The 23,826-nt window shown below is 40.2% G+C and overlaps 1 protein-coding gene across 1 annotated transcript in view; it reads left to right on the forward strand.

Annotated features, from left to right (window-relative positions):
* Positions 1 to 23,826, forward strand: part of bib (big brain) — a 98,251-nt gene that overhangs the window by 67,107 nt on the left and 7,318 nt on the right. The window contains exon 3 of the mRNA XM_069505768.1: positions 23,015 to 23,219. Within this exon, the coding sequence (XP_069361869.1) occupies positions 23,015 to 23,219 (205 nt within the window). The remainder of the gene's footprint in view (positions 1 to 23,014; positions 23,220 to 23,826) is intronic.

The raw sequence follows: 23,826 nt of genomic DNA on the forward strand, positions 1-23,826 counted from the left end.
ACTTATGTTAACAGTAAGAGAACAGAGAAAAACCTTAGGAGAAAATTGTATTTAAAATAGGTAGATTAAGTAATAAAATAAGCCTACGCTAACTCCTGATTATTGCAGTCCAAGGTTTTATAGCCAAGCCATAGTGAAATACCGATAGATTTTGGAGTCCCAATACTCCTAGGTGCTAGAATGGCGACCTCAAGCCAGTTGGTAACCAATGTTTCGTAACCACTACGAAATAAAATTTATACTTGTCTTTTCGTAACTGGTCAAGACTATTTTATCAGGGTTCGTAACGGAATAAGATTAAAGTTGCGTCGTTTTGTAGTAACCAGCGGCCCTACCGCGGTTGTTCGACAGCTACAATGTCACGATCGCAATCATCTCTGATTGGTTAATGCTCGCTCACTATTGGCAACAATGCATTGTTGCAACAAGAATCGCACAAATTCAGCCAATCAGAACAATTGAGATTGTAATAATGATTGATGCAGGTTTTAGACAATCGCCCTACAGTTACAAAAAGACATTTATCCATGGCCGAGAGAAATAATACATATTTCTCACTGTACTTAATTCGTAGCTGGTTACAAAACATTGGACGGAACCAAATCTTTGAGCTGGCGGTTGTAACATTGAAACTACACATTTTTACGTAAACCTGTTAAACGTAGACAGATATTTGATTCTAATAAATGTGCTTACAAAATTTCATTGAGTTGAATTGGTTAGTACTTATATTCAAGTGAGAAGGAAACTACATTTTTTTTAAAATAGAGATAGGAGATAGCGAGCAAACAAACAGGCGGGTCGAGACTCGAGTCACCTGATGTTATTAAATGATTACCGCCCCCCATAAACATTTGCAGCCCCAGAGGAACTGCCGATGTGTTGCCGGCTTTTTAGGAATTTGTTGGTCCGCCTCTTGAATAACCCCATGTTGTAATCTAGTGGGAACACCACCGATGGGACTTGGTTCCACAGTTTGCATATGCGTGGAAAGAAGGATACATATCTTTGTATGGAAAGAATCAAGGAGCGTTAGTGGTTACTTTCCTTAAGAAATTTTGTCTCCTAAAATCGTATCATTGATCTTGTTAGGGGTAGTAAAACGGTCGTTTGTGTATATCTTCGAACTAAATGTTCTAAGGCTTCAGACTCGAGCTCATTTGCAAACGGCACAAAGATGTATGTCCCATTATCCCATTGTAAGACTAAATTGTTCACTTTAGTCTCTGAATAGTGGGTGTTTGAAGCTTATAGTTAGCTATTAGAATTTAGATAGTTATACAAGCCTAGTAATTTTCTATTGCTAAGTAAAGGCTGCAAAGGTCCCCAAGACGGTTTAGAGACGGATATACCTAAGCTTAAATCCACGATGCGCTTTGAGTTGGTTGGTTTGGTTGGATATAAGTATAGGTTATAGGTACATTATAAGCAGTCCCGCAATGGTATCACGTATTCCTTTGAATTCTGAAAAGAAATAAAAATAACCAAGATTTTCTCCGATGATACGGCTAAAGATGTACATAATCTCTTAAAAGAAGTAAACCCCTAAGGTTAGAGATTACATCTTTGCACTAGGTAAGAAGTGCGAGAAGTAATCCGCCAGCACCCTCTCCAGCGCTTTCCACACAAACGTAGTTTGATTGTCATTTGTATATTAAGACAATCACACTCAATAAATTTTGTAGGCACGGTCCACCACGTTTTATCACTTTTGGTTTGTTTGTTGGTTTGTCCTTCAATCACGTCGCAACGGTGCAACGGATCGACGTGATTTTTTGCATGGGTATCGTATAAGACCGAGAGTGACGTGACATAAGGCTACTTTTTATCCCGGAAAATTAAAAAGTTCCCTCGGAATTTTTTAAAACCTAAATCAAACCTAATAAACAAATAGGTATGTTATGTGTGTGTGGTTTGTCAGATTTCCGTAAAAATGTGTTAGTTTCAAAGTTACACCGGCTCAAAGATTTGTACGTAGGTAACTATAAGGGCCTGTTTCACAACCACCAGATGCCACCAGACCCACCAGTCTGTCAATTTTTAGAGTTCCGTACCTCAAAAGGAAAGCGGAACCCTTATAGGATAACTTTGTTGTCTGTCTGTCTGTCTGTCTGTCCGTCTGTCTGTCTGTCAAGAAACCTACAGGGTACTTCTCGTTGACCTAGAATCATGAAATTTGGCAGGTAGGTAGGTCTCATAGCAGAAATTAGAGGAAATATCTGAAAGGCGTGAATTTGTGATTACATCACAAGAAAAAATTAAAATGTGTTCATGAACAAATATTACTATTTTCGACTTTCAAACTAAGATTGCTATACTAAGTGGGGTATCATATGAAAGGGCTTTACGTGTGCATTCTAAAACAGATTTTCATTTATTTTTAGGCATAATAGTTTTTGATTTATCATGCAAAATGTCGATAAAATACGATTGTAGTACGGAACCCTTAGTGCGCGAGTCTGACTCGCACTTGGCCGGTTTTCTGTATTGGGAATCTGTCAACATGTCAAATTTATTCGTTAGATAAAGTTAATCTGGCGGTTTCGAAACAGGCCCTATCTTTGCGGCCGTGTATCAACTACCTACTTATGGAAAGCGGTTTGACGCTCTTCTTGAGTAGATAAGCAGGTATACCGCTACCATTGACTTACATATTACTTCGTATGGACAGGGTTACCGACTCATTGGTACTATAGCACCAACCTCAGTGACGTCTGGATTTCAAACGGGTAGTTCATTAGTATCTAAGAGGTGGCACTGATTTATTTGGTTTCTAAACCGTGAAAAATTTTGTTCGCTTGACCATATCTTGTCATTTATATCGATGACCGCTACAAACAAACTTTAAATTAAAACGAATTAATTTCGATCGTGGGAAAAAACGCACTGATTCAAGTTTGATGAGCATAACTAAACGAGAACTTGACGACCCCCAGCTTATACAGGATGTTTCAATTATCGGAGCGCAGTTCGGTAATCATTATGTTCTTATGCGGGCGCGGCGCGGCGGGCGAACCCTTTGTCGATTTATTCGCTTTGACCGCACGAGTTCCTCCTAATCTCTCTCCTACGTAGGTATGAAAGGTACAGCGTGTTTGATAAATCATAATATAACATGACAAAAGTGATATCTAATTCGCGACAGGTCGACATGACAATAAGGGTGGGGACGCCCCGTACAGCCCCCACGCTAGTCCGGTGCGGGATAGCGCGGGTGACTTGCGGGTGTGCGGGCCGTCGCCACGCCTTTTATTTATTTATTCAGATACAAGTTAGCCCTTGACTGCAATCTCACCTGGTGGTAAGTGACGATGCAATCTAAGATGGAAGCGGGCTAACCTGGATGGGTTATGGCAGTTTTTAATAAACCCATTTGGTTCTACACGGCATCGTACTGGAACGCCGCTTGGCGGCACGGCTTTGCCGGTAGGGTGGTAACGTGGTGGTAACTGACAAAACGTCATATGAGTGACAGAGACAACGCTCTACAAAGCCGAAATGTCATTCTAAAGGGCTCCCTTTGACACGTAGGTACAATCGTACAAATATGGCGGCCCGTTACCAGGGTTGGATTATCGCTACAAAACTTTGTATTAGAGATTACATACCTACTACGAACATAAAAGAAACTCATCCTAATTCCACTTCAAGTCCGTGGAAACTGGAAAGGGTTGATCCCTTTGCGCCCTCGAGCGATCTGGCGTGGGAGCGGGCGAGTGATGGATAACTTAGCCATTTGTCACGATCCATCGATATCATCCACTGATCCACCGTTTGCAATACACAATGGCCCAATGCGTTTACCCAATGGGCCAAAGACCAGTATGCGATGGCCCAATGAGCCAATGATCAATACATAGTGCCTCAATAGTCCAATGGCCAATAACTAAATAAAAGTATACTGGCCAATTCTCAATAATCAGTAGGTACACATTGACCCAACCAATGGACAATGGCGCAATGACTAGTAATCCTGTATAATGGCTCAATGATCAGTACACAGTGGCCCAACAGATAAATGACCACATGAGTACATAATGGTCAGTCTCAAGTGGTTATTCGCGGTTTTTAATGCTGAAAGACGATAAAGTATACGTTGATTCTTGGATCCATGCCCCTTTCAGCCGTGGCTGCCGGATCTGGACACGCGTGGTGATGGATACCCAGCCATTTGTCACGCTTAAGGTCATAGCTCATATTAGAGTCACTCGACCTGCATCGCCTCGCCGCGTGCTGTTAGTACCTATAATAAATAAATAAATAATCTTTATTTCATCAGACATCAGAGGCCCACAATATTATGTTAGTAACCATCTTAACCTATGTTAGTAACTATATTATAATATAATGTATGTTAGTAAGAAACTTATTCTATGTTAGTTAATATAATTAATATACTTATTAACTAATGCAGACATCCAGTGCGCTTTGAGAGCGCTGTCCTGTCTGTCTGCTATCACCTTCAGGATAATGTTGGCACTTCTTTCCAACCTACTTTTGATTGAGGCGATCCTTTTCCGTATGATTGCGAAGAAGCCGTCTACACAGTTATCCGCAAACATACCGGACGCGCTACAGTACCGAGGCAGTCCCAACATTATTCTGAAGATGTTATTATACTGGACTCGGAGAGCGTTTATAGATTTTTGGGTATAGTCAACCCACAGACTGCACGTGTAGAAGCTCTGACAAAAGGACTTGAACAAAGTGACCTTAGCTTCTTTTGTGCAAGGTGCAAATCTGCGAGCTATCATATTCCCTCTAACCGCCAACGCCCTCCGTTCCCTATCAATGTCACAATTATCTTTCCTATTCTTTATATGGACTTCTATGGACATACTCTCACTACATCGATCGACTCCGTATAGCGTTAGCGAGCGAGGTGATCCGCTGACATTGCCCATGAAATGGCTATTCACGGGAACCGCCTTTTTAACGACCCTTCCAAGCTCGGTTAGGTAAAACGGCCGTTTTAGGCACACGAGTAGACAGGGCTGCAAACCTTGGGTATGTGATGGTGAACAGTAAAAACATTTAAACGGCTGATTATCTGATAATCGGCGGTTTTGAAAGTCTGCGAACTCCACCCTTAAGCACAGAATAAGGAGAGACACAGTAGTCCGACGCCTTTGAACTCGTAGTAAATGATGAGCACTATGACCCTTCAATCATCATCATCATCATCATCAACCAATAGACGTCCACTGCTGGACATAGGTCTCTTGTAGGGACTTCCACACGCCACGGTCTTGCGCCGCCTGGATCCAGCGGCTCCCTGCGACTCGTCTGATGTCGTCCGTCCACCTAGTGGAGGGTCTTCCAACGCTGCGTCTTCCGATGCGAGGTCGCCATTCCAGCACCTTGGGAGTATGGGACCCCAACGTCTATCGGTTGTACGAACCATGTACCCTGCCCATTGCCACTTCAGCTTTGCAACCCGTTGAGCTATGTCGGTGACTCTGGTTCTCCTACGGATCTCCTCATTTCTGATTTGATCACGTAAAAAAACTCCAAGCATAGCTCTCTTTATCGCCCGCTGAGACTTCAATACAGGGCCCTAATTACGCAAGTTCGGGTCGCTCCTTCGTTCCGCACTTATCTACCGCACGATTTCTCTGCCGACACGGCTTCGTCGAGCCTCTGCATGTAATATCATATCCTTACTCTGTGGTATAGTTTGATGAAAGGGTTCAGGCTTCAGCCGTGGCCGCGGGGTCTGGACACGCGCGGTGATGGATGCCCGGCCATTTGTCACGCTTAATCGATGTCATATCGCCCGTTTTCCTCGTACACCTATAATGGCGTTGATTTATATGGAGAAAAATAGACGTTTTTCATCGTTGTGACAAAATGGATTTTAATTTATGACGCAAAATTATACTGACCTGAAATAAAATAGGTAAATAAACGTATTAGATACGTGACAAAATAAATATTTAATGCCTGCGCCGCGATTCGTATGCGAGTGAAGAGAAGGCTACTTAAAGGCATAAAAGTGCCTAGTCTTAAAATAAACATAGGTATACTTATGGTAGTTAGTACTACTATACCTACTGAATAAATAAATAAACTATCCTATAAATATGGCACATAAACAAAAAACAAACTATTTTTCAATAAAACATAAACAATGCTAGATAAAAATCTTTATGCCCGCGCATACGAAACATTTCTATTATGAAATTCAGCGCGCCCTAGAGAACGTTAGATACTTTCTACAGTGTTTCTACGTAACCATGTTTTACTAGCTTTCTGATATGAAAATACACCGCCTAAAGAAATATGCCTCCAGAATTTCATAAGGATCATGAACACTTTGTCATAGTGATAATAATTCAAAAATGGAAAAGCATAGAAAAATAAGGAAAGGATATAATATGTATTATGTAAAAGGAAAGGTCTCCCGCTAACGTTGTTTTCCCCATTAACATGACGGGCTTGACCTTGGAAGACCATCATGGATTCTCCCCTTCCATCATGGATCTGTGGACGATGTCGCACTAAGTTTACTTAGTGGCTTTTTTGCAATTTTATGGTCTATATTTATCGCTATTTACCTATGTATATTCGCAATAAAGAAGTTTGTATTTGTATTTGCATTATCCACCACCAACAAAATAATAATATTAATAAAACCCTCAAATAAAGATATCACACATTTTTTTGACATAAACCCTTTTTTCCAAAAATAACACTACACAGCGGGTGTCGGGCGCGAACTTGTAGCCCTTTGCCCTTTATCCCAACTCATAAAGAAAACAAAAGTGTTTTAACCCGTAGTTTAACCCTTTCCGACACATGTCGTCGCGGCTTGGCGTGAAGCCGAGAATCATAAGTGAAACAATCTGGGGTAATTTCGACCCCAGATAAATGAAAAAGTGCTCTATTCATATAACGTTAGAACCTTTTATAGAAATTCCGTTTTCATTGTAATATTTGTATAGATGAAATGGTAAAAATATGGCTAGTAAGTGCGGTTTTTAGATTGTATTGTATTGAGGGGTTTTTATTGCATACGACTGCTTGGGCGTACATAATATTTCGGCTTGTTAGATATCTGTGTTTCACCCATATGGTGTTATTTGTGTATCCTATTATTCCTATTAGGTATATATAGCGGCTATAATCATGACATCCATACTTAGGTGCGTATCAAACCTGGTGGAATCAGCAGCAACAAAATTTTTGGCTTGATTCACATTTTACTGTTTTCTTTTTTAAGAAATCAAAAAGACTTTACAGGTATGAGTGACACAGACGACGCTCTACGAAGCCAAAATTTCTTTCTAAAGTTCGATGTGCAATATTTTCTGCCGGGTACCGTACATATATTTTGTATTCAAGATTTTAAAATAAATTTTTCATGCTGCCTGGTATTTAGTGTTTTAAATTCATTTTATACATTATATTAAGTAGCTAAGTATCTACTTAAACCAAATTCCGTTCAAATATTATTTAATATCATGTCTTTATTCAGTGTTTATAGTTCATACAATATTTCTATAGAAATATAATATATACCTACACTAAGAGATTTTATACGAAAATTCTAGTTTCCTTTTGAGAAACTCAGCAGCACGGGATTTTAATTAAATCGTGTTAAATATTAAAGGCGTTACTGAAATTTTCGGATGTCTTACAAAAGATGAATAAGTATTAAATTTTGAAAGAGTATGTCCCCATAATATTATACTGACCTATTTCTTAATCCATATATTTTACAGAATCTTTAATAATAGGTACAGCCCTTTTTACGTTATATTTGTAAAAGTAACTATGACAGTACGAGTAGATACCAAGCAAAGCAATACTTATGTATATTTCTTTGTGTATGGAAGTCTCTACCTACCTATATCATTTTGCTGACAAAAATGTAATAAACTTTTTTCCTCCTGAGTCCTGATATTGTGACATCTTAGAAACATAAATTTCGTATTTTTGGGTTAATAAATTCGCAGATAAAAATCTATTTTTCTCAGTTGAATAGGTATCTACGTGAGGTTTCTTGGATGGGCGATAGAACCGTACCTAAATATCTAAGTATATCTTTACTCATGAGATAGAATTGCTAAAACTGATGCAGTTTTATCAATTTTTTTATTTTCGGTTTTACATATTTTTCTGATATGGTTTCCATTAAATGTGTGAAGGAAAGTATAAAGTGTTTTTAATAAATCAGAATTTTTGATGCAATCAAAAGCCTAAAAAGATAACTACGTTAAGACGTTGAGGTGATGAGGTTTCTGATTGTTCTTTGGCTAAGCCTTTTTAATTAACAGTGCCGTCAGCTTTCACTAGTTTACTTAGAGAGGTATGTATCAATTTCCAAGTGAGGTAAAAGCGAACAGAATAAATGAAATAATACAATACGAAATCAACATCACATTAAAATATAAGAGGCACTCCCGAACTCGCGGCTCGAATTCAGTCGTTTCACTTTTATAAGTTTAGTTTTTATTCCAATATCATAAAGAATATATTCCTTTGCTTCTTTTAAACCATAATTGCCGGATTATTCGATACTTTTTAACAAGTGCTACTCCATATAATTGAATTTTAGTAGCGATACCCTTCGGTTTATACCCACTCGTAATTTTAAACAAATGTCACAGTTTATTACACCGTCTAAAAAAGATAGCTTATAGAATAGGGGAGGGCATATTGGGGCACATTAAAAAGTGCATCGCTAAATTAAATGTAATTGTTCCCTTGTTAATATATTTTGGGGTTGGATTTAGATAACATTTTTGCTGTTTGTGGGAGTTTTTGTTTGGAACGTTTATGGTTTTTTTAATATTGTTGTATATATTGAATTATTTTGTTAATTATTATTTATTTAATGTTATTTTACCAAGATATTTGCTTAGAAATTAGCTTAGGTATCTGTAAAAATATAAATACAAACGTTCCTTTTTAACTTTTTAGATTTAGTAGAACTAAGTATATGTCTATGGCTGGTGTCTAGTAGCTATTTTCTTAATAGGTACAACATTGTAAGTGTACAATCAAAACACAAAAAAACATTCCAGAGATAACTTTTGTTCAGGTACCTACCCCAGAACATGTAACTTTATTTTAGGAGTTCTATGTACTTATCCCTTTTATCGACCTTTCATTAACTTATTTTTAAAATTACTGAAAATAGGGTATAGAAGTATAAAGGTACTAGTACCTACTGTAATAGCACAGTTTAACGAAATACTAGGGCTGTGCTAAAGATTCTAAGATTTGTATGAAAGTTCGTCATTTTTCACATTCGTATCCATGAAAATTGGTATATTTGAGCTTTAAATCAAAAATAAAGAAGGAAGTGTTTCAGTTTTTTTTCAAATTCCACCCCTTATCGATTTTCAAAAATTCCACTCCAATTCAGTTATTTATTTATATAGTAAATATTTCTCATCGCACAGACACAAAAACCTCTTACAAGGCGTCAAACCATCATATTCGCCTCATCATCGCATGCCATACTTCCCTCCCATAAAAAGGAGCGTGCTAATACTGCTATTGTTCCCTGGCCGAGCAAAATAACAAATATTACATGACACGGATAAAACATTCCATAAAATGTGACCGCAGGGCCATAACCTTTCCGTAAAAGCGACAGCGTCCGGCGTGGATAGCGGCAAACACTGTACCAAAAAATATTATGGCCACAGCTTTCGCAGTAGCGCGAAATCAGCAAATGTGAAGAAACGTAATATGTCGAATCTACTCTATAGCACCTTCCAACTTGTAACTGCCATTCTCTTCTGATAGCCCGCTAGCCCGATTCGGTCTTAAACTGCATCATTACTTCAGATTTAAGATACTTGATCTTGCTAACTTGTCATCTAATAACAAAAACCTTACACAGCCGTCTACTAAACACCGGCGGCGACGACAAGACATTTTTTTGTTGCATGCAGCATGTCTAACTGTGTCTACTGTCTTATCGATTTAACAGCTTTATGAAGCGACAGCAAAATAATGAATCATCTTTCGTCTGCAACCCGTGCGTCGCGAAATTTTATTGTTTCTAACTTTCTACTATGATTACCACAAAACAATAAAGCTGATTTTCAATAATATGATATACACTGCTACTAACTAACGGCCGAAATTAATATGTAATAATCAATCTATCTGTAATTTATCGATAAGTTACCAAGCAAGGTTATAATTTGTCAAACCAACAAAAAAGACCAAACAATTTTTAACAAAATATGACAACGTTCCTAAGTTACTTATCGACAGATTACAGATAGGACTGATAATTAATATTGGTGGTAAGACAAGTGATACATTCTACTTCGTATTTTCGCATCACATCGCTTATCAAACCTGTCGCTAAAACAAAACCTGTGACAGTAATTCACCGCTTATGCGACAGAGCTATGGCCCTACAGTTAGTCCAGTCATCCCGCCATAAGGTGTGAATGTTCGCAAATTACTGACCATTGACAAAACGCATAGAGCGGCCCCATCTCCCATCTCTGCGCCATGTCATTTGTGCTCACTTGACCCCAACTCCGGGGCGCATAAATTATGCATAATCATCTGTGTACCACACCGTATGAAGGGATAAAAAATATTTTCTCCATACACTGTAGAATAGAATAGAATAGAATATATTTTTATTCAAGTAAACTTTTACAAGTGCCTTTGAATCGTCAACTACTTGGGTTAATTTACCACTGGTTCGGAATGCCGTTCCTACCGAAATGAACTTGTGTCTGACATAGAAACCTGCCTAGGTAAAGTGTCAGAATGGGGCGCACAAAACCTAGTGCAACTTAACCCAACTAAAACACAGGTTTGCGCGTTTTCCGCCAAGAAGTCCCCTTTTACACTGCCTCTTCTCTTTCAGAGCACTCCCCTCACACCTTCCAACAGCATTGGGATCCTTGGAGTCCACATTTCGAGCGAGGTTCAATTCCGCGATCATTTGGAAAGCAAGGCCAAATTAGCCTCCAAAAAGCTTGGGGTGCTCAACAGAGCAAAGCGGTACTTCACGCCCGAGCATAGGCTCCTACTCTATAAGGCGCAAGTCCGCCCTCACATGGAGTACTGCTCCCACCTTTGGGCTGGAGCACCCCAGTACCAACTCCTTCCATTTGATCGGATCCAAAGGCGGGCTGTTCGACTTGTGGACGATCCCAAACTAACCGGCTCGTTGGAAAGCCTGGAGCACCGCAGAGACGTTAGCTCTCTATGCGTGTTCTATCGCCTGTATAATGGGGAGTGCTCTGAAGAGCTTTTTGACCTCATTCCACCCTCTTTTTTCTACAACCGCACCGCGCGCCACCGTAAGGAATTTCACCCTCACCATCTGGGTGTCTGGTGCACTTCGACCGTCCGCTGCGCCAGATCCTTCTTTCCACGCACGTGCAAACTGTGGAACCAACTCCCATCGGCGGTGTTCCCACTAGATTATAACATGGGGTTATTCAAGGGGCGGACCAACAAATTCCTAAAAGGCCGGCAACGCATCGGCGGCTCCTCTGGTGCTGCAAATGTTCATGGGCGGCGGTAATCACTTAACATCAGGTGACCCGCCTGCTCGCTTGCTCGCTATATCTATTATAAAAAAAAAAAAAAAAGAACCAGCAAGAAACTCGGCGGTTGCTGTTATTATTAAAGTGTTAGATATTTTCGAAAAGCTGTGATACTCTTTGTGAATAGTATTGGATCATTAGCGTACGAGTTTATTACGTATTTCAAATAAGCATAGTGGTAATAAAATCTTATTTTAATTGTTCAAACCAGAAACCTACGGTCTACTATAGTAGATTGGTATTTTTATATCAAAAATCTGTATAAATCAAGTCTATGTGAAACCTTCCTACCTTTATCTCTAAAAAACGTATAAAAAGCTACCTAGGTATACTGTAGAGCCAAAACTAAGCACAAAAAGTGTAAATTTCATAATTCTTACTTAGGTCTGTTACAAAGGTACCTAAGTAATATATCTAAGTAAGAATTTAAAAGATAACAGATAGAAACGATTAAAATGAATTATATTTTTAGACTCATAGGAAAATATTGATGCAGTTTTAATCTTAACACATATAATATTTTCCACAATAGATAAATATATGTATTGGAATTGTTTTACCCCAAAACACAACCCAAACCAAATTATACAGTATTATTTATAGTAGGTATTATATATATATAGTATTCATCCAATACCGATCGACGACCTCATCAAAACATTGAAATTGAATACGCTTCTAAATCTCTTCTATCTGTCGTCCAAATCTCGGATTTTCCCCGAAATTATCGTTAAAAAGCGTAGCGAAACATAAACGCATTGAAATTCGCCCCGTGTACACAAACTTGACAAAAAATCTGAGCTAGGGTCGAGACACATCACCTCTGCACGGCGTAGCGCGTCGTCCTGGTGCGGCGAAATACAAAATTATCGTACGACGAATTAGAAGCACTAACTTTATTTCTTGGTAAATGTGTGTGTTAGTGTCTAGAGTGGTGAGTGAAGCTTGCTGTCATACATATTCATGAATGGGCTTACAGCGCTTAAGCACTTCTTCGTTTGACTACTCGACCGGTTGTGCCACTTATAGCCACATCGAATATGCGTAAATATGTAAAGGCACTTACGTATGCCGTAAGTGTCTTCGTACGTATGTGTACGTAAGGCCGTACACACCGTACGGCCTTTTTTCAAGTATTCATCTATTATCCGATTCTAACACCCGACCCAGCCAAGCCGAGCCAAGCCTTGTACCTATAGCAACGCATATATACACGGTAATGTAGCCACAGAGTAACGATGTGAACGTCAGGATGGCTGGACCACCACAGAATTTGGAAGTTTAAGCCATGCTAGGATTTAGTACCTATTTGGTACTATTTAGTACCTGAGATCAAATAATTAGTACCTCGATAAATAGGGAGAAATTTTATAATCAAAGTGGTCACAGTAACGATGTAGCGACGCCGCGCTATGGTGATGTGTCTCGACCATTATAACTAAAGCAGAGGCTACATTACTGCATAATCTCACCACAAAGGCATTAGAACGGATGTTAGAATATCTAATGAACGCAATTAGATCCTATCTAACGCAGGTGCACCGATTTGCATACGTTTTTTGTGGTTGCCGTTTTCATAATTAGAGCTTTTGGGGAACCGTTAAAGCTTTTTGGGGTGGAATAGTTAAAAGTTTTCTATTGGCTAAATTTCTATTGCCTTATCGTATATGTTATCGTATATTAGAACTCACACGGATCAGCTGACAGGTTTTTTTTTGCATAGATACTTATGTAACATATATGTATAGACATACTTTACAAATTTTTTGTATGAATAATCTCTGAAAAACTCACCATCTCTCTCTTTATAAAATTCAATTCCAACGTACCCATCTACTCTGTTTATAGTAAAACTAGCTTATGCTCGCGACTTCGTCCGCGTGGATTACACAAATTTCAATCCCCTCAAGGGTTGAATTTTCGAAAATCCTTTCTTAGCGTATGCCTAGGTCATAATAGCTATCTGCATGCCAAATTTCAGCCCGATCCGTCCAGTAGTTTGAGCTGTGCGTTGATAGATCAGTCAGTCAGTCAGTCACCTTTGGCTTTTATATAGAAGAACATGATATTATACATGAAACTTAATTTCTTAGATTTCTATTATTTATGTATTCAGACGGGGTTACACTCACTTTTTGTCTCAAAATAATGAGTATGTTATTGCAATAATAGTAACACATAGTTTCAGTCAGACCCGTCTGTCTACCAGTTGGGCATACTCCGATTGAATGACAAACAAACAAACAAATAACAAACGTAGTAATAGTGATTTATTTCTTTGATAACATTTCTTTATCCTTTCCCAGTATTACCTACTATCTTTTGGAATTTAGAAAGAGAGATTTAGTTCAGATCGAATCAATCTCTTCGTTCATAGCTTTTATGTGATTAATGTAGACACAATGCTATTAATCACTGAACGGGATTCACTTGGATTATTCGCGCTTTCAGATAAAATAAAAAAAAATCTTTCAGTTCTAATATAACAATGTGAGCTCGCATACGAGCTCAAATTGTTATATTAGGACACACTTCACGTCACCAGTGCTCGTCCGCATCGGATTAGCGCGAAGGCTGTGCGGGGCGTTCCCTCCCCGATTGCCATCTCGACCAGTCGCGTACTATACCTAGATTTATTTTCAGAAATGGTACCTAGAAATGTCTTACTACGAATAATACTAATTTATAAGATTGTTTAACTCAGAACGGAATCTCGCAAAGTAATATAATGGATATTTTTCAGCTTTTTTTCTTCTCTCAATGAATAGATCTGTTGGCTGACCGAGGCGTCGCTGCCGTCCGTTATCTAGAGATGAGAGACAAAAGCAATGAAAAGAAATAATCTAAGAGTGGGTGAAAAATTCGTTCAAAGTGTTTTATAACAGAACAAACCATGTTTCATGTTCCGTAGTCCACACCTGAAAAGGAAAAAAGAATCTCTTATAGGATTACTTCGTTGTCTGTCTGTCTGTCAAGGCCCTTTTTCACTTACCTACCTAATTTTTTTTGATAACTTACGTCTCCGTCGCGTCGTGTACATTTTCTAAATGTAAATGATGGCATTTTTACTGATTAATAAATAAAATAATGGGAACAGTCAATCGTGTCATGCTTCTACTGCGAAATAACTACGAGGTGGGATATGTGTTTTAGACCTTAGTTCACTTTAGACGCGTATGTAACATATTTACTTACTTCTTTTTACATAATATTGATTACTGATATGATACCACAAAAAAAAAACGCAAAAAACCCATATTTTGTAAAAGCTTACGATATATTGCAAATAAAACATCTGACTGACGGTAGAGGTCAACGAACGTTGCGTCAGTAGGCCATTCAGAGTGAATTCCACGTCGTAGATGGGGCATTGACCCCAGTTTTGAACGCTATACATTGCGGGTTGAAAAATTCTAAATCACTAAAATTACAAAATGAGGCAAATGGTTATTGGTATTGGATTGTGTTTAGATAGTATAGTTAGTATACGTAACGTATACGCTAAGTTTCTGCTAGCGTTCTGATCACACCATGTATAGACGCGATGTAAACTAGCGTTCAACTTGTGAATTTTATAGGAATGGCAGATCTTTTTTAAGCCGCGCCTGATGTTTTGTAAAAGTAGGGACAAGTATAAAATAAACCACTACCTAAAAAGCGTTGCCTAGCTCTCTGTCTAAAATGAAAAGTAGATTTTTCGTTCATTAACCAAGGATTTCAAGTTAAAAACGTCGGGGGCTGTTATCCTTAATTTCCATGTCGGCAGTGAGTCGTAACTGTAGATCTTGTTATTGTAATTATTGTCGGAGCCGTTTCAAGTGGATTATGAGGGTCGGCTTTATCTCTGTCGACGCTTTTTGGACTGTTCTTTGCTCTTTTATCTAAATTATCCACGTTTTTCACTGCGGATATACCGAAACAATACGTAACCCTACGTCATGCGAGAGATTTTCACTGCGGTTAAGAACCTATACGCACGGTCAGAGGCGGATTAAGTATCCCTAAGGCAAACTAGACACGTGCCTAAGGGCGCGAGGTTTCGAAGGGGCACAGTTTCGGTGTGATGCCGTGTAGAAAGCAATAAGGGGTAGGTTATGAGCCCACTTCCATCTTAGACTGCATCGTCATTTACCAACAGGTGAGATCGCAGTCAAGGGCTAACTTGTAGATGTCTGCTCGAAATTAAGTCAATGAAAAAGGCTCAAAGGGTCAATGGCTTATACATTTCTATCATAAATATTTATTTTTAGGTGAACAAAATTGAGCTCAAAAAAGCTTAGACAGGTAAGTAGGTACTGGTATTTGCAGAATTTAAATAAAAATAAGTAAAGGAAATAAATAACGAAACAACAACAAATTATAGTGAAAAGATTTAGTATCTTTTTATGAGGTTCTTTGCCCAAATAATAAAAGCTTTTATAAAGGGGTCTAAGATGGAGAGTGAAAATACTAATAAATCTAAACCCATGGCGAGTGTAGTCACGCGACGTTTTTCAACACACCACCGACAGGAAATGAGATTCTTTGTTAGGGGGTTTTTATTAAACACGTAAAGAGCTTCGTTATATATGAAGCCCCGAAGGTCCGTATAGTTTTTATTTAACTACTCGTCCGTTAAGATCGCTTTTAATTAAAATTGTGAGTTCCCAGCGACCAAAAGAGAGCAACAAAATGTTCACTGCACTTTGAAAAGCATTCGCGCGATTTTGTCAAGAGGAAATCAGAAAATCCACCCTATTTATTTTTAGTAAGTAAGTATTGTACTAGTTTTTTAAAATTTTTACTTTAGGTTTAAAAAAGGTTTGGCAGAGAGAAAGATGATGCTAGTCCTAGAGACAGACGGATATAGGATAAGTATAATTTGGTGCCGAGAAAACAAAGAGTTTCTCATGAGATTTTGGAAAAATCCAAGCTAAATATACCTTGTGCATTTAAGTACAAGATACATTTTTTTCTAGTGGACAGTAATCTAATCTAAATTCTAATCTAACCTAGATGGTAAGTATTAAATATACGTGTTAAAGCAATTACTCTAAATATATAAAAGGAAAAGGTGACTGACTGACTGACTGACTGATCTATCAACGCACAACTACTGGACGGATTAGGCTGAAATTTGGTATGCAGATAGCTATTATGACGTGGGCATCCGCTAAGAAAGGATTTTTGAAAATTCAATCCATAAGGGGGTGAAATAGGGGTTCGAAATTCGTGTAGTCTACGCGGACGAACATAAGCTAAATTCAGATAAAAGGCTGATTTAAATTGGCTTTAATTCGCCAGCCGGATTAGTGCCTTATGTAAACCTCTGTCCTCAAATTAGCATCTAAATGACATCATACTCTAATTGTTTGGCAACAGGTACCTATATACTCGTAGGTACTTGTACCTATAGGCAATAATTTATAGGCCAAAGGGTCCTATTAGAACATAGAATACCTAGATCTATTCCAACATTTATTATTCATCTTGACCTAAAATATCGAGTGGACAAGACATGGTCGCTAACTATGAACCTTATAATATAAGAAAGCTCAGAGCAAACTCAGCGGGCGATAGAAAGAGTTAAGTATGCTTGGAACTCTCTACATATCAAATCAGATATTAGGAAATCCGTAGAAGAACCAGAGTATAACCGACACAGCACAACGGGTTTTATAGCTGAAGTGGCATTGGGCACGGCACATATAGTTCGAAAAACCGGCCAAGTGATTGACTACAATTCATTGTTGCAGCAAGAATACCATACATTCAGCCAATCACAACAATAATTGCGATTGTAATAAAGATTGATGCAGGTTTTACGTAATCGACCTACTGATTTAAATCAAACATCGGAACCTCTAAAGGCAATTTCTCATAGGATATGCTGACTAAAGTTTCAGAGAGATACATAATTCTGATCTAGAGATAGGTAGGTAAGGTACCTACTCTGCGGTTGCTATAAACAACTTGAAATGACGCTAGAGCCAAATCTCTGGAGCAAACAGATTCACCGAGGAAGTCGACGTCAAATAGTCTATTATCATGTATATTTTATGAGAATATATTTACTTTACTAACTAAATATATTCTCACTTTACACTTTAGTTTAATTCATTTTGTTAGGTATATGAAGGGGGGGGGGAGGGGGCACATATTATAATAGGTTCAATTTCAAATAAGCCATACACACCATTGCGGATTGGCCTCTGATGTTTTATGAATTTTCAAATTTCCCCTGCCGGAAATCGAAAACGGTGCGACGGATTGACGTGATTTTTTTCATAGGTATAGATAAAGACCTGGAGAGTGACATAGGCTACTTTTTATCGCGGAAAATCAAACAGTTCCCTTGGGATTTTTAAAAACCTAATTCCACGCGGAAGAAGTCGCGGGCATCAGCTAGTTTTTGAAAGTTAATTGTTGCATTTGTAAGATGATACTAGTGGTGATAATTTTTACGCGAACGTAAAACTATGTATTTTTATATGTATAGAAGATACAGCTCGTTACTATAATTATTTAGGTATGTAGATGTGGTGTCAGGCGATTATAATTATATGACCCTCGTCACAGAATAAGTACTTCAGACATTTCGTGACTCGAGATACTTTATCTTTAGTCCAGAGAGTAGATAAGTAGTAGAGCGCTAGAGGTAAAGTGAGACGTTTATGGGTCGACGAGCTACCGGCCACTGTCGTGCGACAATGATGCTATTCATCTGATGGCGCATTCAATAGGTATTGTTGAACGGATGAACTAGTTCACGCGCGAACTTCACGACTCACGTAGGGCTACCCTCTATAGAGAACACTTAGACCTTAAGTAGAGGCAGAGTAGATCATACTCGTAGATTAAAAAAGATAAAGTTCTGTAGTACCGTATAATAGGTAGAGAGTTGAAATTTTCAGTTTATGTTTTCTATTGCCGTTCAAATAATCACTACCCATATTATAAATGCGAAAGTGTGTTCGTTTAATGGTTTGTCCTTCAATCACGCCGCAACTATGCAACGGATCGGCCTCATTTTTTGCATATTATAGTATATTGTTAAGGACCTCGAGAGTGACATAGGCTACTTTTTATCCCGGAAAATCAAAGAGTTCCCACGGGATTTTGAAGAATCTAAATTCACTTGGACGAAATCACGGGTATCAGCTAGTAATAAATAAAATTATTAAAAAAAAAGATTCCGACGAATTGATAACCTGCGACTTTTTTTGAAGTCGGTTAAAAACACCCGCGCCACACCCGCCACTCACGCGCAACACCCGCGCCACTCACGAGCAACACCCGCGCCACTCACACGCAACACCCGCGCCACTCACGCGCAACATCCGCGCCACTCACGCGCAACACCCGCGCCACTCACGAGCAACACCCGCGCCACTCACACGCAACACCCGCGCCACTCACGCGCAACACCCGCGCCACTCACGCGCAACACCCGCGCCACTCACGAGCAACACCCGCGCCACTCACACGCAACACCCGCGCCACTCACGCGCAACACCCGCGCCACTCACGCGCAACACCCGCGCCACTCACGCGCAACACCCGCGCCACTCACGCGCAACACCCGCGCCACTCACGCGCAACACCCGCGCCACTCACGCGCAACACCCGCGCCACTCACACGCAACACCCGCGCCACTCACGCGCAACACCCGCGCCACTCACGCGCAACACCCGCGCCACTCACGAGCAACACCCGCGCCACTCACACGCAACACCCGCGCCACTCACGCGCAACACCCGCGCCACTCACGAGCAACACCCGCGCCACTCACGCGCAACACCCGCGCCACTCACGAGCAACACCCGCGCCACTCACACGCAACACCCGCGCCACTCACGCGCAACACCCGCGCCACTCACGAGCAACACCCGCGCCACTCACGCGCAACACCCGCGCCACTCACGCGCAACACCCGCGCCACTCACGCGCAACACCCGCGCCACTCACGAGCAACACCCGCGCCACTCACACGCAACACCCGCGCCACTCACGCGCAACACCCGCGCCACTCACGCGCAACACCCGCGCCACTCACGAGCAACACCCGCGCCACTCACACGCAACACCCGCGCCACTCACGCGCAACACCCGCGCCACTCACGAGCAACACCCGCGCCACTCACGCGCAACACCCGCGCCACTCACGCGCAACATCCGCGCCACTCACGCGCAACACCCGCGCTCACACACGCAACACAGGTCGTTACTTTTAGCTACAAAGAAAACCAACTAACCGATTAAAAAAACCGGACTAAAATTACTTATAGCTAAACACATTATGGCTACCTTTTATCTGTAGCTAATGTAGAATGCTATGTTATTCGCCTTTGGTTGCCTGAAGACATTGCCTTACAGTGATAAAGCCGCGAAAATGTACCTGTTACTTAGGTACCTACTGTAAGGACGTATTAGTGTTTTTCTATTCTTGTATCTCTTTATTTTATGGTGCATGATAAAAATGTATTCATTCATTTAAATAAAAGAGTTATAGTACGGGACAGGTCGAGATGGCAGTTAGCCCGTAGTTAGCTGGCCGGGTTAACCCCCCGCGCTAACCTGCTGCGGGCGAGCGCGATCGCTGACGACGATTTCCCTATAGCACGTGTGCTAAATGTATAAAAGGTGACTGACTGACTGACTGATTGACTGATCTATCAACGCACAGCTCAAACTACTGGACTGATCGGACTGATATTTGGCATGCAGCTATTATGAAGTAGGTATCCGCTAGAAAGGATTTTTGAAAATTCAACCCCTAAAGGGGTGAAATAGGGGTTTGAAATTTGTGTAGTGCACGCGGACGAAGTCGCGAGCATAAGCTAGTGCTAAATAAAATGGACAGTTTTTTCGAAATCGTGCAAATATTGTTAGCAACAAAATTCCATGCAACTAGTATTCGCACTATTTTACTTTAAAAGTACGAAACACAATACGAAATACCAGCTTTTCAGGAATTTTTCCGAAGTTGACTTTTGCCTTTTAACAAAAGTTAAATTAAGTACTCAGTGAAACTCACTGAATAATGTTTATTGTTTAATTTTGCTTACTTCATAATTTAACGGTCCATGCAATTTGCATCATTTACATAACGCCATCGTCAGAATTGCATTAGCAATTAGGTACGGGAATACGTATAATGCCATTAGGTAATATAATTAATTATTAACAACACTATCAGTTAACAAAACAATATTGTATGCATGCGAGTATGGGCCTCATAAGAAAGCTCAGAGTCACTCAGCGAGCGATGGAGAGAGCTATGCTTGGAGTTACTCGACGTGATCAAATCAGAAATGAGGAGACCTGTAGGAGAACTAGAGTAACCTACATAGCTCAGCGGGTGGCCAAGCTGAAGTGCCAATGGGCAGGGCACGTTGTTTGAAGTGCGAGTCAGGCTCGCGCAACGAGGGTTCCGCGTCCACCACAATCGTATTTTTTCGACATTTTGCACGATAAATCAAAAACTATGAATCATAAAAATAAATAAAAATCTGTTTTAGAATCCACAAGTGAAGCCCTTTCATATGATACCCAACTTGATATAGTTGTGTTACTTTGATAATTGAAAATACTAATTATTAGTTCATGACCACAATTTAATTTTTTTTGTGTGATGTAACCACAAATACGCGGTTTTCAGATTTTTCCCCGAATATCTGCTATAAGACCTACCTACCTGCCAAATTTCATGATTCTAGGTCAACGGGAAGTACCCTGTAGGTTTCTTGACAAACCGACAGACAGACAGACAACAAAGTGATCCTAAAGGGTTCCATTTTTCCTTTTGAAGTACGGAACCCTCAAAATCTTCATTCGTATTGTAGTACCTACTATATCTAAGGTCATATATCTAAGTATGTTTCTATTTCTACGCATGTCTCCAAGTATGTAGCTCTAGCAGTCAGAGGTTTCCAATTTTATTTGGCCATGGAACCCTAATTGATCAATTTTTTTTGGCGGAACCCTAGCTGGTTATTTTGATAATGATAAATAATTATTATTATAAGTAGGTAATGCAAAACATTTATTTTGACAAAGAAATACTATGACGTTAATTACCTCTATATGGCGCAGTGCGTGCACTGTTGTATAAAAAGTTGGAGGTCCCGGTTCGATTTCCGGCTCGAGTCTGGTCTGGTGGGAGGCTTCGGCCGCAGCTAGTTACCACCTTACCGGTAAAGACGTAACGCCAAGCGATTGAGCGTTCCCGGTAAGATGCCGTGTAGAAACCGATTAGTTGTATACCTACCGGGTAGCTTCCATCTTAACTGCCGTGTAGGCGTGACAGTGCGGCGCGGTTATGAGTCTTTTCCAAAAACGTTTTATTTAGGTAAGTCTCGGACAGACCGCGGAACCCCTGTGATCCTTCCACGGAACCCCGAGTTCCGCGGACCACCAATTGAGAATCGCTGTCTAGCTAGTTGACTGATTAAGGTCAACGACTCAAGGGCAGATGCGTCCGGCCTTGATAACCCATCATCGTACATCGCGTGTCGTGTTTCAATTAAAACCAATTTAAAACCCATTTCGCTCGCAGCTGACAATGTTTCCACTCCTTATGGTGTATTCTTTTATTAATTAAAGACAAGTTAACTTTTAGCTTTAAATTCACTTTAAAGTTACGTTAATGCCAACAACAAGAAATCACCGAACTGCGCCCTCTTAATGTATTGCCATCCCTTTCATATTGCCTCCTGCGGAAAAGGATAGCACTAAATTTAGGCATATCAATTTAGTTTAGAGACTATATATGTATAACAGAAGTATACAAGCGAAGTTCGTTCTACCTAGTTACAAAAGATACAGCCTCTATATTTATAGGAAAAGCCATAGCTCTTTACCTCAATATATATCTAGTCCTTTTCCACTAATAATAATAATAATATTTATTTATTTAAAATCCTAAATTTTAACAATATATGCCCTTTACAATGTTACGTAGTCATTAGTTACTAAGGACGTATGAATGGGCCGCGTGACAATCCCTGTACTAGGTGAATACTGTATTACAGTGGGTTGCCTAATGTTAGTTGCGAGGCTCCACACATCTACACGTAGGCACTAAACTAATTTTAGGGGTCCTCTAACGCCTCTACTTAGCGATGTGAGGCGTGAATCGTCGCTTCCGGTCGCCGGCTGACTACAGAGCACGGGTCTCCTCTCAGAGTGAGAAGGGTTTTCGCCATGGTCTACCTACGCTGGCTAATTGCAGATTGGCAGACTTCACACTTCACAGTGAACATTATGGAGAACACGCATGCAGCCTCAGTCCTCACCATGATTTCCTTCACCGTTAAAGCAAGTGATATTTAATTACTTCAAACGCACATACATAACTCCGAAAAGTTAAAGTGCCGGGGATCGAACCCCGACCTCCCGAAAAGGAGGCGGACGTCTTAACCATTAGGCTATCACGGCTTACGGCACGGTACGACTGTATTATAGTCAAATTAAGATATATTTCGTCTTGTTGCAGGGTCAGCATACCAGGATATGCGGGTGGTCTGTCAGCATCGCTGCCGGGCGGCGCGGGCTCGGGCGCGGCGTGGGAACGGCTCGGGGCGGAACTGCTGCTGTCAGGCCTTGTTGCTGCTGCGTACTTCGCTGCCATGGAGCGGCGCTGGACCGGCGCTGCTCCCGCTCTACTCGGCGCTGCGTATTGTGCTGCTAGCTTTGTTTCTGTAAGTGGCCTTCCTATAAGATACCAGACAAGTGTAGGTTGTTTTTACGCATCTGCTACGCTACGCATTAGGGATGTCATCATCATCATCAACAGCCTGTAGACGTCCACTGTTGGACATAGGTCCAACAGTGGACCTATTGGAAGGCCATCACACCCGGTCCTCACGACATGCACTGCCAGACAACCATCAACCTTTAAACTTTCAGGACTTCTGGCAGGGGTTGCCACGGCCCACGACTAAGTCTGCCAGTGATTTTAATCAATTATTAATCCTATTATTAACATTATTAGACCAATAATTATATAAAAAAAATACTAAACACAATTTAATGCGGCCGGGGCCTCTGATAAATTCGCTTAGTATAATAGCTAGCTAATATTATGTTGGATTAGTCATACAAATCAATTCTCAATTCCAATAAATAAATCTTGTTTACGACACTAGCCATACATTTCACTAGGTATTTTTATTTCCCGAAAGAATTGTACCTATCGCACCACAAAATACAAGCCAATCTCTCTTTATCGCTAGCGCGAAATATCGTTGTACCAATTTCCCACTTCAATTCCTTTTATTCAATATTCAATTCAATAACAATAGGTAG

The sequence above is a fragment of the Maniola hyperantus genome, chromosome 2, assembly GCF_902806685.2.
Source record: "Maniola hyperantus chromosome 2, iAphHyp1.2, whole genome shotgun sequence".
Classification (NCBI taxonomy): Eukaryota; Metazoa; Arthropoda; class Insecta; order Lepidoptera; family Nymphalidae; genus Maniola; species Maniola hyperantus.